The 18,039-nt window shown below is 38.7% G+C and overlaps 1 protein-coding gene across 3 annotated transcripts in view; it reads right to left on the minus strand.

Moving 5' to 3' along the window:
- Nucleotides 1-10,585: 10,585 nt before the first annotated feature.
- LOC120523121 (cilia- and flagella-associated protein 44) overlaps nucleotides 10,586-18,039 on the minus strand; it is a 105,292-nt gene continuing 97,838 nt past the window's right edge. For all 3 annotated transcript variants that reach the window (XM_039744111.1, XM_039744112.1, XM_039744110.1), the window contains 6 exons: nucleotides 16,816-16,946; nucleotides 16,610-16,726; nucleotides 15,105-15,306; nucleotides 13,964-14,124; nucleotides 11,407-11,541; nucleotides 10,586-11,311 (listed from right to left, as the gene is read on the minus strand). In XM_039744111.1, coding sequence (XP_039600045.1) covers nucleotides 11,144-11,311; nucleotides 11,407-11,541; nucleotides 13,964-14,124; nucleotides 15,105-15,306; nucleotides 16,610-16,726; nucleotides 16,816-16,946 — 914 coding nt within the window. In that variant the 3' untranslated portion in view covers nucleotides 10,586-11,143. The remainder of the gene's footprint in view (nucleotides 11,312-11,406; nucleotides 11,542-13,963; nucleotides 14,125-15,104; nucleotides 15,307-16,609; nucleotides 16,727-16,815; nucleotides 16,947-18,039) is intronic.

Below are 18,039 nucleotides of genomic sequence, written 5' to 3' on the forward strand. Positions count from 1 at the left end.
TTGAACACACCTAAAGACACACACTCTCGACGTTACATGCTTAAAGATGTGGTACTGGAAGCTGTTCAGATAACATTTCATATGGTGCCAGTTCACACTTACACTATTATAAATACCTCATTTCATTACAACAGCAACTTGTGTGATCAAGTTGGCAGAATATTTTTTTCACTTAAAGTTCTTATTTTGAAACAATATCACTTGGAACTGGAGCTGAATCAGGTCAAGGCAGGAATCAAAATTGGTTGAAGCAGCAGTCCACTGCCAAGCATATTCCTGCACACATAAAACGTTCTGCAGGTCAGTTCAGAATTGCCAATCAGCCTAAACATGCGGATACTTGGGATTCAGGAACAGCCCGGAGAAAACCCACAAGCTCTGGGACATGTAGACTAAATTTCCTGGCGCTATCAGGCAGCAGTAATAACCACTGAAAGGAGGTGGTAAAGTCAGAAACAGTGTTCACCTGAGACCAGAAAATTAAAAGAGAAGAAAAACATCTGAGTTTAATCCACTGATGGAAACTTGTTAAGGGTAAATTTCACACAAACATTAGGAAGTTTTTCTTTACACAAAGAACGATAGACACTTGGAATAGGCTACCAAGTAGTGTGGTAGACAGTAAGACTTTAGGGACTTTCAAAACTCGACAATGTTCTTTTGGAAGAAATAAGTGGATAGGACTGGTGAGCTTTGTTGGGCTGAATGGCCTGTTCTCATCTAGATTGTTCTAATGTTTAAGACTGCCAGAGTCGACATCAGCTATTTTTTTACCTTACTCCATTTAAATATTTCTAGGGAGGACTGTAGCTCCCAGCAGTTAAACTATGTATTGGTCTCAAGTGACAAGAAGGCAGAGTTCAATAGCTAAGAAGTATCAGACACTGTCAGAAACAATGTGGAAAGCAATGTTTTCTACTCATGTTGGTGCAGAGAGACGTGGCAACAGCATTTTAACAATGAAGGTCATTCGTACTGTCTGCTGGAAGAGCTAGTCAGTTGAGAATTATTATTATTAAGGGGAGCAGAGCTCAAGTGAAGTAAGCCTGACAGTCAAAATCTCATATAATTTCTTGCTCAAATGTTTGATGTCATATTTTTTGCTTTCTGCAAATATGACCCTGACTGGTTTCTCAGATTGGGGGGGCATGACTTGCAGTAGGGATGCTGGCTGTAATTGCAATTCAACTTTGAATCTGAACCAGATGCTTCAAGTAGGACCCTTTCAGTAGGAAACCACTGCAGATTCAGATGAAACATTCCTCTGGAGGCGGTGGAAGTGATCTGGGTCTGGATCAGTCTGATGGAGCAGAATTTGATCAGTCTACAGGTCATGTTTGTCATGAAACACTCTTACCAAACCTCTTGTTTTAATTTGGTTGAGACAGAAAGCAGATCAAGTTCCTTTTGAAATCACAATAGGATGAGAAGTGAAATGAGATCATTCAGATGGTGCTGACATCTATGCTATTTCACTGACTACAGTGTACATTATTGCTGTTAATTATTTGTATAAATCATTCTGTTATAGTGCATTGACACACTGTATAAAAAATATTCTTCTGTATTGTAACTGTTGTATAAAAATGCTTTATGAACTCCTATATCGTAGACATGAGTAAGCCTTTAATAGCAGACTTGTATTTATGATGAGCTCATCACAACAGAATGTGCATTATCTAACATGTTGCCTGGTTGTAGCCTTTAGAATGGGGCATTCAGTTCTGTTAGTTCAGAAAAGATGCTGAGCAATAGCACCAACATGAACCAAAAATAGAGTCAGTCTGAACAAAGACTCAAGATTTCTTGTTATTTGCAATGTTGCTTGATCAGCTTGCAGCATTAATGGCTACATCTGTTTAAATTACAAATACACGTCCTAAATGACAGTTTTAAAACTTAAGCTGCTGGCTATGTATTGCAGTAATCCATCCATCCATCTTTCAATAGTAGAATATTTTCTGTAATCACTATATCTAATTCAGAGTTACAGGGCGCTGGAGCTGATATTAAGGGCACAAGGTAGCAAACCAACCCATCAAAAAGCACAACCCAGTCTTAAACATTCAAATTGAGCCAGCTACCATTAATCTAAGGTGCATGCCTTTGGAATATGGAAAAGAAAAACCTACACAGACACAGTGAAATCATTCAGACCATGAACATGTTAACAAATAACGTACAAATCTTCCATATTCAATGTAGTTTTGGTACATAGGGAAGATGCTGGCATTTGAACCCTGTCTCCTTGGGCTGGGAATAACCTCTCTGCCCCCCGATACAGTAGTCATGTTATAAAACAATGATCACATAAAATATGGAAAAGATTGAAAATAAAATTAAGAATGAATGCTATTTGTTAATGGCTGCTTATCATGCACCCCTCAAATGGCTCACTACACTAACTTAAAATCTATAGATTCAAACCTCTCAACACCCCTGTCGTCATTGCACAGTATGTATATCATATGAAAGATAGCTGAGACTAACTGACATCTATGTCAGGTCTCAAATCCCCTGTCATTCACCTTTGTGGCGTGCCGTCTGTGGTGCTGCCTATGTGCTTTGTCTAGTAGACACCGTGAGCCATAAAACTGTTAGATCGACTGTGTGTTCTTATGTTAAGTTCTCTTATGAAAACCATGTACTGAGGTACTCTTATTTTGTTTTTTTTATTTGTATTATATAATGTAATGTAAACTAGTTAGGTTTTCTACAGAAAAAAGTATTTTCTGATCATGCACACTATGATATGTAGTAGCAGTACATAGTACAATGAAAGTCTTACTTGCATGTCTGACCAAGATGCAACACGTCATCAAAAAAAGAATACATTTAAATTGAAAAAAACAAGATTGTATTAAAATACAGAAAGTGCAAATCAGCTTCCCTGATTTACCTCTTACATTGCATGATGTGAAACAGTGATTGATTGATTTATTGATATAATTATGCAGTGGTTAGCATTGTTTTCTGACAGCTTCGGAATCCTGGGCTCATATCTGGGTTTGGTAATTATCTATGTGGGTGTTTGAACATTCTCCCTGTGTCTTTGTGGCTTTTTCACTTGGAACTCTATTTGCTTCATGTTTTTCCTCCTACACCCCAAAGGCATAGTGAGTTAATTGTTTACTCTAAATTGGACCAGTGTGAGTGTGGAGTTGCAGCCATGCCCAGTGCTGGGTTCCTGCTTTGAACATAATGCTTCTATGAGATGCTCTGACCTGAGACCCTGTACTGGATTAGTCAGGTTTGATAACAGATGGATGATTTATTGATTGATGTGACTTTTTAGTGGTATTGATGAATCATTACAGCCAATCAACTCACATACCCATTGATTTCAAGGTTTCATGCTTGTCTTTATACTTTATACTGTACAATATCTGTTTTTATTTGGTTTATCTTAAGTTTGAATGATTTAGCAATCCAGCTGATGTATCAGGGTTCAGATGGAATGGGCCTACTGTGAGGAAAAGACATTCTCAGAGACAGAAGTTCAATTAGTCACTTGCATTAACAGACTTCTCCTTTGGCTTACAGGATTAAATTGGTTTATTTTCACCCTAAGTAACCAAGTAGTGTCCTGGGAGCCCAGTGAGGAAGGCTGGAAATTGGAAGAGATCCTTATTCCACTTTCTGAGATGTTGCTTTTGATTGCATTGCAAAGAACCTTGTGATGGTGCTAACTGACTAAGGTGTTATTTAAAACAAAGTTTTTATTGTGCTGATCTTCTTTATTAACAGGGTAAATGAAAATTAAAACTTAGACTTTAATTGTGTTCATATCAGGCCATTTCATTTTAATTGATGTAGTTACAATATAATGTAGTGAGTTGTCCTTGTTGATCTCAAACAATTTGATACTAATTTCTATAAGTATCACCAATGAGTTAAAATGTGCATAAGAAAACATTTTGCTTCCCATGCTGCTACCATATCAGTGCAATCCTTAAGGTAACTCAGCCTAAGTTCAACATGCCTGCTGTTGTTTTGCTGCAACAGACAAACAATGAATTAATGCATTTTTGTAAAAATATATTTCATTTACAGGTTGAGTTTCCTTCCTTTATATAGACAATCAGAGGGTATAATTTTTTTAATTAATTTAAAGATGAGGCAACAATGCAACAATAGCTAAATAATTTTTAAATAAAAAAAAGAAATTAGATGGGGTTATTTTAGGGAGAGATATTGCTATTTTGGTGTCTCCTATAGTCTATTTTAATTAGATCTCCAACTTCTGAACAATTATCAGGCATATTGAGGATGCAGAAAATGGCTTGCATATAGAAAATACTGCTTAGATATTTATAGTGGGTCAGGAAAACACAAAGACACCTTTACTGATCAGCCATCCCAGCAGATCCTAATCAAACCTAGTTGGCTGTTTTTGAAACAAAATTCACACAGATGTGTCAGACACCACCCTGGTAACTAGGTGTGGGAAACATATACGCTATTGAGATGATAAAGGAAGCTTTTGTGAGTAGGAAGATCCCTGGAATCATCAAAGAGTCTTATCTTATCTGAGTACATGAGGAAAACCAAGAATCTTTGTCCACTTCTTTGCATAAATCTAAAATGAAGCTAACCTGCTTGTATACATCACATATAAGGATACACATCACAAGTACAATTGCCCAAAGCATACATATTCCATCTTTTTCTACTGATAACCATGTAGTAATGCACTGAAACACAGAAAGGAAGGAGGAAAACATTGTTAAAACACTTACTCCAAAATATACCTTGATTTTGAAATGTAAGCCATAAGTAGCAGGCCCTCATGTATATGTACGCATAACAGTGTCAAGACTCATTTTATTTTCTGGACCATGCCAAGCACTTTGGGTCTCTTTGTTAAACTCTGAGCTGCTGGCACTGAAGGCAGATTAAAAGGATTTTTTTCTAAAGTGGTCCTAGATTATCATTTCCTCCCTGATGATAAGACAATTCCAAGAGTTGAAGTAAACTTGAACTGGGAAATAAAGTCAATTTGTTGCTCTTTGAACTACAGAGATCACAGTGTTGTTTTACACACACTTTGTCTCTGAAATAAAATATTTTTTTTGTTATTCTCAGATTTGGGCTGGTGTGGTGACACATCAGTTCAGTTTAGTTCCAAGGTGAGGTCATTTCCGTTCTCCCTGTGCTCAGATACATATTCAGTTTCCTCCTGTGACCACAGACATATTATTAGTTGGCATGACAACCCAAAATCTGCTCAATGTAAGTCAGTGTGGACATGCTATATGGTGAGCAGGAGTACTACTCAAGCTGATTTCCAACATCATGACACAGTTTAGAAAAAAGCCTGTTTAAGGAAAAATGAGGAAAGCGGAAATGTCACACTAAGCAAAAAAAAAAAACCTATTAAAGAGCTTGTCTTGTGTGGATAGGTAAGTCCACCATATAACATGACCCAAGACTAATTCGCAAAGCATTTCAACATTACCCCCATAGTCAGAAATTATGAGAATAATTAACTTCCTGCTGCTTGTTCAGTAGGCTCAGAACAGCACTATACTGATCAAGAAGGAGCGGCTTGCCTGGTTGGAGGCCAGGCCATTCAGACCGTCTTTGTCCTAGCTGCAGTGATGAGACTGGAGGAGGGGCTACATGAAAATGCAAACCAATGTGGAGAAGGTCTTGCCAGTTTTAAGCAGTTGCGGCTTAACTGATTGTGGGTTATTCTTCCTCTTGACCCTCCCTTTTGAAGGTCCTATAAAGGAATTTACTTAGTTGCTTTGTAAAGTACTCAATAAAATAGAGATTGGTTGAAATGCTTCAAAGCGTCAGCGCAACTTAGACCTTGATTTCAGGGAGGTTTGAATCAACGCGTAATGTTGTGGGTCCAAGCTTGGAGGAGGTGATCCCTCTTCAACATTGTTGTGGCTTAATGCTAGTTCTACTCTGAGTACAGACTGTGGGTGTGCATTTTAGGGCCTACGATTTCCAACAAATTACCCTTTTGCTCCCTTTTAAAAGAAGTCATTCTGATCAGATTTTTGTAAAACTGTCACCTAACGTACCACTATTTTAAGATCACAGAATCATTTGATGTTCAATAAAAGGATACAAAGCTCTGAGCTTCCTTAAAGTTCCACCATGTTGAGGAGAGTGTGAGAATCAGGACACCTCATTATCTTACCTTTGTGATGTAAATGTAAATGATATCTTACAAACAAACACCACACTTTGTTCCCTGTAATTTACTTTGTAGATATTTTGGCTACAAGGTGGTAGATGGTATTAATTAATGAGACAATTTGGATCTTTAAAGCAACACATTAGCACATCTATAGCTATACAAAATGAATAATTCCATTTTTGCCATAAAAAAGCAAAAGTAGAGAAAATCATTGCAAGTAGAAAGAACATAACATGTCCTATATAGCATATGAGAATGGTTTTCCAATGGCAGAACTTTACTGTGTTTTGTTCTAGCATTATATGCCGTGGGCATTCATGTGTTAGTGTTGGTGTGGTGTCATTGTGTGTGCAAGTGCAACACCTGTAGAAATATGCATATGGCAACAACAGATATAACAATTCATGTTCATTGTATATTCATATATGTGATACAATGACACAGAGGTTTTGCCACTGCTGCCTCCAAAATCCTCAGCGCTGTCTGTATCAAGTATGCACATTCTACCAGCATCAGTGTTAAGTTATTTGGAGACTTTAAATTGGCCCAGCATCTGTGACTGTGTATGCCCTGTGATGGACTGTCACCCTGTCCAAGTTTGGCTCCTGCCTTGTGTACATGTTGGTGGGATATGCTCCAGGGAAATGACCCAGATTTGTTAATTGATGGATGTTATTTGTATGTGTAACCATTAGGGAAATCTGTTACATAAATGTCTGCCAGGATGACTGTGCATGTGCAAATGTCTAGCGGATGTTTGTGATTTTAAATGCATAGATCTACAGCAAAGCATGCTTAATATGAAGATTTTGTCATACCCGTGTTTAAAGTATGCGTCTTTTTTCGGTATACATCAAGTGCATTTTGCTCATGTACAGTACATGCTAATGTGTATCTTTGCAACAGTGAGAGCACAAGCTGTCCTGGTTCTGCCATGTCTGTGTGGGTGCACGTGCTTGTGTGTGTGAATTTAAACAGCACTGTCCCCTCCCAGCAGTGGTAACTCTCATTATGGTTAAGTAGAAGCACATTTAAATGAGAGTTAAGCAAACACTCCAATGAGTGACTGCCCTCCAAGTCCTTTAATGCCCATTTCTTGTCAGGCAAAATTTTTCCGGAGAGGAGGGGTATAGCAGCAGAAGGAAAGAAAAAGGCAGGCTCTATTGACTCCTGAATGAGCCAGATAAAGGGGACCACATGGGAAATGTCGGCAGAATGGAGAGAGCAATAGCCCTGTTCCTGGTTCCCATTATTATCCTCTTTTCTGCTGCTGGCGCGGTGCTATTCAGGCCCTACTGCTTTGGCTGCTGAGTGAGCTTAGGGTCCTTTCAGAATCACTGGATCAGGTTAAATCCTCATTCAGAGTCTCATCAGCTGTGGCCAGGCCCTCACAAAAGACCAGGCTGTATAATTAATGGTCTCTGAGACAACCTCTCGCCCCGCATTTACCTCTGCTATTCCAGGCCTCTTTATAAGCATGCACAGTTATTATGTGTAATATTTACTCCCTTTGATATCCTTACTGCTCATTGTTCTCACCAAACTGCATTGTATCACCCCCACGAAATGTATCTTCAGCAAATAACCATGTAGAATGCTGATAGCACCTGCCCTTCGGCGGCCATCGGTTATGAAAACGTATACTTAGTTGTACGTATGTAGTGTCTCATATTTAATACTTAAGAGATGTAGGACAGTACATCAGGTGAACCTACAAAGTAAAGCTGGGCATATACAAAGTCTCAGTGGCTTATTTCCTCTGAACAGGGCAAAGAAGGCTAAGAAATTGGAAGTTGGTGGCGGACCCAGGAGCATTCACTTTTTAAATTTTTTAACCAATGGACCACACAGCTGCCTCTGGAAAACACAAGGAGGTGTGGCAGCATAGTGCAGAGATGCATTGGGGCTCAGGGGCTGAGGAAAAAGTATAAGTGTGAGATTTTGTCCTGAATGGGTTGTGCTCCCTCCAATGGAAAACACAAGGAGGTGTGGTGGCTCGGTGTAAGGATGTACGGGGGCAAATAGCTAACTCAGCTGGGAGATCAGGTCCTGAATATGACATGAACTCATCTGGAAAACCTCAAGGAACTTTTGATATTTTCAAAAACTATTATCTATTTTGCAGATACAACACCTTGCTCAAAGTTGCACAATGAGTTACAAGCAAGAATTGAACTGATAGACTTTGAGTTTTAAGATCCAATGCCTTGGCTTCTAAATCACATCACTTTCACAAAGAGGTGTGGTGGATTGGCACGGACATGTATTTGGAGCATTGGTTAAGAAAGGAGTTGAACTGTGAAATCAGGTCCCAAATGGACTTCCACAGGAAAACACAAGGAGGTGCAGCCACATGCTGTACAGTAATACAGGGTGTCAATGGGTGAGTGCACAGCTGAACGGGGACCCCACGTCCTGAATGAACCACACAGACTCACACAGGTTCATTGTGTAAACAAAGCTTTCTCTAGAAGATGCAAAAGGTTGAGGCAGCTTTGTAATAGAGTTGGATTAGTGGGGTGGATGCAGAGCTGTGAGATCAGGTTCCGGACGGACTGCACAAATGATGTAGTGGCTTGGCTTAGAGTGAGTGAGACGTTGAACTGAGACATCCAGCCCTGAATGGGTGGAATACAAGATTAGCAAAAAGACAAACATACATGTTTTCCCTATGGCGAGTTTGGGTACTGGCCATGTGCTTCTAAAATATCTTTTAAAAATGAAAAAACAAGACATGTGACTTAGTGGCTAAGGATCTGTTCATTATACAACAGAGATTCTATTTCGGTCACCACCATTGACTCCCTGTGAACCTGAGCAAGTCCCTTAAATTGTCTGTGATCTCACAGAAATAGGTAAAGAACTGTGCTATGTCCTTGTGATTTGTAAGTCACTTTGAACAAAGGATAAAAGCATCCATTAGGTTCATAAATCTAATGTAAAAAGGTCTTGGTCTTTGATTTGGATACATTTTCAGGATCTTTTAAGCTAAACTTCTAATTTTTGAGATTTGCTGTGGCTCTCAACTGCAGGCTTTCCATTTACATTTGGATTGAGGATCATTGGCAGCTGATCGGAGCAAAGGCTACTATGAGAATGGTGTCTTGAGGAGGAGAATGGGGTTCTACTAAAACCAGTTTCTGGAATAAATTGCATTTCAGAAATGTGCATCCAATTTTAAAAAAGACAATAAAGAACATTTTTTTGGGGCTGATTTGGAGGGGTTTGGTGGCATTAGCGGTGACACAGTGGTACTTGTGCCTTAGAGTTTGACTCTAATGCCTGGTCACTGTTTGTGTGAAGTCTTCATGCTCATGAGTGTTAGGTCAACAGGTCTCTCTAAACTGGCTTTGTGTGTGTGTATGTGTGCACTGCATAAAACTGGTACCCAGTCACTGCAGGTAAAAATATGGTTTGGCAATGGATAAAACAATGATTGGCTCTGGTATATGGAATTATCACTACTGTCATTACAACAGAAACCTACATTCAAATCCTAGCTTGTTAATAGTTGGGTTGGAGACTGCAAATTCTCCCAGTGTTCTTGTCCTCCCAAAAATGTGTATGTTTGGTTGATTATAAACCGTGGGTGTGTGAAAAAGGAGAGCGTTCATTGTTCAGTAACACCCTATCAGAGGTTGGTTCCTGCTTTGTGCTCACTGCTAATTATCCTAAATGTTCTGGTCTCAGAAACAAAATAAATTGATCAGAAAGGATTTCTAGGGGGCATTTTCTAGCGAAAATATTTTTAGAAATCATGGTAGGTCATCAATCTTCAGAAGAGGGAGGCAGTGAGCAATTATTTGGGAAGAATTTCCTCAGGGAATTGTAATTGTAGATGGAGTAATCACTTTGGAGTGATTACTAGGGAAGGTATACCAGGGGAGTCATTGTAGTTGGTGGGAATTATTTTGGGGATACTAAATGCTGAGGAATTGTTTGCTTTTTTTTGTTAGATAGGAGGGGGAAAGAGACAACCATCAGCGTCCCTGGCTGTAATCTACTATAATTGCTCACTCACGCATACCGCTTTTTTTTTTTCTTTAACAAGTTAGCCTTGGGTTTATTTAATTAGCCAATTAAGAAATGCTAATGTTGAGTTAGTGCTGCCAACACCCTGCTATTGTGGCAGACAGCTCTAAAATCAGTAATTAAATCGCAGCCTAGTGTGAAAAATTACTTTTTGGGAAAACTTCTGACCCTTAAGACCCTGAAGGAGAAGTTATGTGAACTAATGTCACAGCCTAGAGGTGATGGCTTCACACACATTAGCAACTAAAAGCAACAAACAGACAAACTATCAAACTGCTCATTTAGGGTACAGTGATTGGTAAAAGAGCCCTGACACCCAAAAGGAAAATAAGCAAGTAAAAGAAAACCAAGCATCCAATGAACTCAAATTGAAAAAGACGGAGAAGAGAAAGAGCTGGAGCCATTTATTATCATAAGATTTATTTTGCACAAAGATAAGTTGTTTCTTTCCCAATTTAAACCATTTGGAGTTTGGGGGGTGGGGTATGATGGGGGTGGTGGTGAGTGGGAAGGTTATGTGTTGAATATGGGAATTGAGTTACACTGTTAACACTCCTCGAGCATAACAAGAGGAAACAGTGCCACCTACTGATGTAAATGATAGAAAACCCCTTTTAAAAACAAGCTGCCTGGCAGCAGACCTAGCCTGTGAGCCCATCCATATAAAGGAGGAAATTAAACAGATCAGTTACCAGGCTTTAAAACGGCAAGCTCTGTCTCTGCAAGCCAGACGCCACTGAATCTGGAAAGGGCCCAACTCCCTCAGACAAATATATATATAGAGAGAGCTAAAATTTATTTAAACAGCAGCCATTGAGGTGATGTTGTTATTCTTTGGCAAAACAGAAAACGTTCAAAATTAAAATCATTTGGCAAAGGAATGGGAGCTGTGAGAAACAGAGAAATATAACATGTTTTGTTCTGGAGCATTCTCTCAGCACTACCCTCCTTAGCATCCTACATATTGGGTGGCTGAGCTGGGGGAAGAATGTGTCCCCCTTTTCTGGAGAGAATGTCAATCTCGTCCTGCAGGATTTCAATCTCTTGGGCCTGCATCTCTACCAATTCGATCAATCTTTGCCTCTCCTCTATCTCAGCTTGTGGCTTCCCATGGAACTGCTTGCCCTGTGGACGAAATTTAAAAGCCTCCTTCATTCCTGTACAGGTTAATATTCCTTGGTTTGAGAAACAAAGAAGCCGATAGTGAGAGAGAGGCTTACCAGTGACTTCTGCCTGGCATCCAGCCGCTCCTCAAGCTGTGCCTTCTGCATCAGCATGGAGTTGAGCTCGTCCAGTTTTTGAGTGTTGGCACGGGTCACCTCAGCCTGTTGCACCTTCATTTCCCATACCTTTTTCTGGAAAAGCAGACTTTTAGTTTAGAAATAAAACCTACTTTTTGGTTTAAACCTAATTAACCTCTACCATAAACATTAGATGAGCCTCTGACCATAAGCCAGACCCCAGGACTTTAAAACAATTAACAATTCAGGACATGAATTCATCAAACCATCCGATCCAGTCTTGCTATTTAATATACATATTATTTTGTTTTTTTTATTTAATCTACCCTTTCCATTTTTTGCACACACATGAGACAAAATTATACCACTTTAGTATTATTTGGACCTGGACATGTGTTTGGAGTGTTATGTCAAAGCTAACCAGCAAATTAGGAAATGATAGGATAACTGTGGGTGCCAAAGATTGAAGCACAGGTGAGTACACATCAGAGTAAGGATGTATACAGCACCATCTACTGGGTTATTTTGGAAATACATTGAGATTATGAGTATGTCTTGCAGATTCAGTGACATATGATAAACAGGAATTCCTCATTATCTAAATAACTAGGGGGCTTCACTCGCCAACCCCCATGCCTGTGCTATGTGCCAGCAACTTTGCATCTCTGCCACTCGCAAACAACAAAACTTGTAATTCTCGCGGATAGGACTCTTCATTGGGAAGAAACACTACTTTTCCCTGATGGCAACACAAATTAGATGATCTACAAGTCTCCAACTTAAAGTTTAAAGCCAAACAATATCTACGTACTTCTGTCATATCACCTATGTCCATATATTCAACCTCCTTTTGCTTTTACCTTTATGTCACATTGAATTTTAATTCCGTGTTTGGAATTGCATCGTAACAACGCAACGTATAAATGCCCATTTCTTTCTCTCTACACGAACTGTGTCTAACAATAGCATTCACACAAATGAGAAATGATTGAACCGTGTACATGGTTTTAAATGTTTTAGATTTGGGCAGGACTTTTCCAAATCTCTTTGCATAAAATCTTGTCTCGCGGGGCTTGAAATTTTCTCTTGCGGGATTTCACTTTCACCAAACAACCAATCTTTTAATTCTCGCGGATATGCCTTTTTATTGGGAAGAAACATGACTTTTCCCTGATGGCAACATAAATTAGATGATCTACAAGTCTCTGACTTAAAGTTGAAATCCGAACAATATATTCAATCTCTTTTTGCTGTTCCATTATTTCACAGAGTAATAATTTCCATTTGTTTGCGCTAATGAGATCTTTACTATTATTTATTTGAAACTTTGAATTTTCATTCTTCCATATCTCTAACCTGCTCTGCATGTGTATCGCGCCAACGTTTTTGAATTCTTTACGACGTTCTTCTTTGTCATCTACTCATTTTCTTTTATTTCTGGCCCCAGGCGTGGTTAAATCTCTTGGCACAAAGTCACTTCTCGCGGGACGTGAAAGTGTCTCTCTTCAAAAGATCACGTTTCGTTGCAGGATAAAAAGTCTCGTCCCCCAAGATTTTTTTATTATAATAGAGAGTTGTTAACTGTAAATCTAAGAAAGATGAGCTTAAATTTAGTAGGCTGCCCACTGCCTTCATTATACTGATGTGAAAGTGGTTAGGTCAAAATACCTTAAAGTTAAGGAAATAAAAATGAGAAAAAATGTAAATAAATGAGAGAGCCTTCCAAGGACAATACATGGCATAATGACTGAAATAGCTTCAGGTGAATGGTAGAGTAGTTACTGATACCCTGGTTGCAGGAACCTTCACAATACAATGGTTAGTCATTAAATGTGTCATTACAATTTATAATTACGAACTTTTGTGTTAACTACTAGTGAATATATATTCCTCCAGTATATCCTCATAAGTCTTTTAGGCTCTGATATAGAAAAATGTTCTAATTGGACAATGTAGCCAACATCATGCTTTGTGGATGGGGGTGTTTTTTCAGGATGATGCCTTGTTTTGAGCTTAAAATTAAGAACTTAGCTTTGTAGCCAAAAAATTATATGTCTGTTCCTTTCTTTAAAATGATCACTGCTGTGTTTTTGGGCTTTCAATGGTTTACAAATTCTCTTGAACACTCCACTGATTGAAATTTTCCAAAACAAAATGTTTCTTGGATTTTCTTTGGTTCCTTGGCCTTTATTATGTAGCTTTTGTTAGTTGAAAGACTGCTCAAACATCCCAAGGATAGGTATATTTAACCTGAGAGCATACACAACACTTTAACTTTACATGGCTAAAATCCTTTCTGCCAAAGTGAGTCAAATTAGCGAGGGTGTACTAATTTTGGACTGTGAGTGATAGGCAGATCAAAGAATTTCTATGCAAATTTTTACTGTTTTTCCCAGTGCTTTTCTTTCTTTGTTACCATGAGTAAGATGCAAATATAATATTAAGTCAAACACTTTCCTTACTCTTATCTCCCACAGGGAACATACTGAGATCTACCCAAGCTCATCCCGTTACTTTGTGCAATACCAGTACTTACCTCCCAGGCATCCATTTCTCTGGCGAATATGACTTCATTCACTCTGGCCTTTTCTTTCATTTCCTCCACATTCCGGTTGACAGACACAACCTGCAAAGCTTGCAGATCCACCACCCTGCCAAATTTCATCTGCATCAGCTGCTTGCACTTTTCTTGCAGTACTAAAACAAAAAGAAAGAGGCTGAAAGAGCAGACACAATGATTCTTTGACATTCAATAGTTGGACTGTCTAGGGCATCTCTGGAGTATCCTCACATACCTGCTGAACAGACATGAATAACATCAAATATTGCAATATTCTACTGTATATGTGTAATGCATACTATTTACATTTTTTATTTAACTATTGTATTGCATTTCTGTCAAATGTTCTGAGCAGATGTACAAGTAGGAATTTCATTGTACTACATAGAGAAGACTCGATAAGGCTCAACACAAAATAGGGACTGATCGCCTAAAGCTCTGCTGTTGCCCTGTCGTGGAACCTAAGGTCAGTTCTAAACAGAGCAAGAAAGATGCCTGCAGTATCATGAGCAGAGGGACTCATGCAGATGCTCCGCTAAACTTTGCTGCAAGCTGGAGCCTTGACATCACTATTAGTTGGGGTAGACAAATAAGCCACTAGGAGGCACTGATTTCTATGGGCTACAAGTGTTTGGTGCAACCTCTGATCTCCAAATTGACCCCAGCAACATGGAGATAGGTGGTAGAGGACACTGTAGTGAGAATTGTGATTGGAAATAAAGGAGGAGGTGAAAATATTTTTGGTGTGAGCAAGGTGTAAGAGCAGGGTAACTGGTCCTTCCTGGATAAGGAATATTGTATTTTTACTTTCTAGTATATATATTTCAGTGACAATCCAATCCTTTTTGGAACTTACTCATTACATGGGAAATTGAACAATTTATTGCCTACTAATACTGTAATGGGCAAGGTTCAGGAAATACTGAACTGTTGCACCATTTTAGCTTTATATTGGTAGCGACTCTCTCTCTGCTGTATTGGTTATTATTTTAACTTTACCAAGCTATAAACATTCCAGGCTGAACAAGCATCTTTCCCCAGTATAGGATGTAAGTCAATGCTCAATTCAAATTCTCAAACCCTAAGTGTGCTTTTAAAAAGTTTCTTATTAACTGACTCTGAATCTTGGCCTCCATATCTCTTCTGTCTCTGTTGAGCTGAACATGTTGCTGTCTTGCTTTCTTGTAGAGGTCCCACTGATTGACTTTTTCCACATGCAGCTCCTGAATTCTCTGCTGCAGTTGTGTCAGTGCTTGATTGGTGAATATGAGGGCCTGGGAGAGGTCGTTAGGAAGGCTGACATTATTCACAAACTCGATCTGCAGAAAAAGTTCAAGAATCAGAGGCAGAGAGAATAGAAAATGACAAACATTAAAAAGGATAGAAGCCAACTAATCAGGAAAGCCTTGGATACATTGAGACCGTCACTTTATATTTATAGGGCAGAAGTTAATCTACAAGATGGTATAGCCCATTCCATTTTGCAGTATTGTTTAATATTTCAGTTAAATTAAAAGCAGTGATTGTTTCATAGTTTGTATGCGCTTTGATGAGTTGCTCATTACTCAAGGCTCATTAATTATTTTACAGATTTTTCATAATTCTCTTGTAATAGATGTGACCAAATAGATATTGACATTCTGGGTCTTTTAATATTATTATCTATGGACAGGTGGGTGCTACTGTAAAGCTGCCACCTCATGGATCCTCCATTCTAGGTATGAGACTTGTGCCTGGTCACTGTTTGTGTGGGGTCTGCATGTTCACCCTGTGTTAGAGTTTTCCTCGGGTACATCTCTAAACATATGCATACTATGTTACATGGCAATTCTAAATTGCCTTCAGTATGAGTGTGAATGTGGGTTTGTGTGTGATTGTGGCCTGTTCTAGAATGGAACCCTGGCTGTTTCTGACCTTGTGCCAAGTGCTGCCAGGATAGGCTCTGTCCCCCCCAACGATCATGAAATGGATTAAATGGGTTTGAGAATATTATGTCATGTTGTCTATCCATCCATCCATCCATTTTCTAACTCGCTGAATCCGAATACAGGGTCACAGGGGTCTGCTGGAGCCAATCCCAGCCAACACAGGGCACAAGGCAGGAACCAATCCTGGGCAGGGTGCCAACCCACCGCAGCATGTTGTCCATATACAGTCAAAGAAATCATGATCATTAGAGACACTCTTTGGAATGGGCTTTCATTTACCGCTACAAGTTTGCTTTATCTTATTATTAATCACAACTTCTAGTTGCCATTTTTGTGAAAAGGGTTACTCCTGGATCTTTTCTTGTATTATTATACAATTCTTCCTTTGATAGTATCTGAAAGTAAAAAGCATGCGCATGCAACACTCAAGATGAAATATAATGTAGTAAGTGTTCTGCAACCCCACCACATCTAAGGATATACTTCAGTTTCACAAAAACAGTAGAAAAAGGATAGATTAATAACAGAGGAAAAAAGAAAAGTCGACTGTTTTTGTTTTGTGACCATCATGTGGGATTCAACCCCAGAATGCTGGATCAGTGCAGCAGCAGCTTAACCATTGCCACACATAAAAGACACTATGGCTTACAACATACAGCTAAAGCTTGTCAACATGTATAGATTCTTGACTCACTTGATGCAGCCTTAATGGAACCACAACAATCAGCTCATTGAGTTTTTGCTGCTTCTCCCGCTGAAAGAGCTCCAGTTCAGCTTCTGCAGCTTTCAAGCTGGCATTGATAACCTTCAGCTAAAAAACAGAAAGCACTGAATGTCATGTTTTACGTTAACTTGTTTGCACAGGTATTTTGATATTTTGAAAGTTCAAGGAAAAAAAACCTTTTTAGCAATAGAGTCGTTCTCTTTCTTTAAGTTATCTGCAATTTTCTTTTCTTCTGCCAATGCTTCCTCAATGTCCATTCGTTTTTCTCTCAGCTGGATTGTATTTTCAAAAATGTCTGGATCACAGTCTATAACAAATGAAGAACAGGAATAAAGTCCATAAGAGATGAAAACCACTCTTGGAAATTATACTACAGCACAGGGGGTATATATATATCTACATATACCGTATATTCAGCATACATTTATAACACTTTATTTTACTGTATGAATTACAGGTCTCAAACAAAAAGGTACAGAAATACCTGAGGGACATAAAATACTGTACACTGAAAGCACCTGGGTCCTATATTAATTCATTAAATCATGTTGTACATTGCTCAAAGTCATAAATAAAAATACTGAGCAGGCCTGATGTCATTAATTTAAGGGTAGTAAAAAGGAAAAGAGACTTCAGGTACTTTAAAGGAATATTCCATCAAAAAATGTTTTTCCATCTGTTACTTTACACTGTGTTATTTGTAGTAATGGCTGAGAAAAATGTTTTACTGGAGAGCAGACATAACAAACATCCTGATACAATAGGTTTTTATAGGGACCAAAAATAAACAAACAGCAATCATTATCAAGATATCCATTAAAAATCACAAATTATTTGTGTTACAGGATCCATATACCCAGTAGTATGCCTACAATGTTCCAAAGACATATATTTTGGCTAATATCTTGTTAAATGAACCACTTCCAGAAAAATCTTGTAGTGAATGGCAGGGGTGCATGCTCAAACAAAAAGGAGTGTTGGAATTGAAGACCTGTCTGCTCTGACATATTACTCATGTCTTTAGAAGACAAGGTCGATGATAACGCTCCTTTAGCATTCTGTTTGCTCTCCATCCTTCAATGCATTACTTTCATGCTATTGGGAGGAATGTCTTCCAGGATGAAAATGTTCTTATATACAGCGCATGTGTGTTACACATCGGCAATAACACCATCTAGATTGACACGACCTTCTGATTCCCCAGACTTCGACTCTTATGCACCATTTCTATGAAGGATCTTAGAACAAGACTGCAGAAATCAATTTTCACCTATTGTATGTCACTAAGGCATGAATTGCCTGACTTTGTCTTTAGTACTAGGGTGTTGTACCGTGTTAGCCATTATGAATGTAGTGAGAAGTCAAGCAAAATGACACCTTTCATTGGCTAACTAAAAAGA

This window comes from Polypterus senegalus, chromosome 2, assembly GCF_016835505.1.
Source record: "Polypterus senegalus isolate Bchr_013 chromosome 2, ASM1683550v1, whole genome shotgun sequence".
Lineage (NCBI taxonomy): Eukaryota > Metazoa > Chordata > Cladistia > Polypteriformes > Polypteridae > Polypterus > Polypterus senegalus.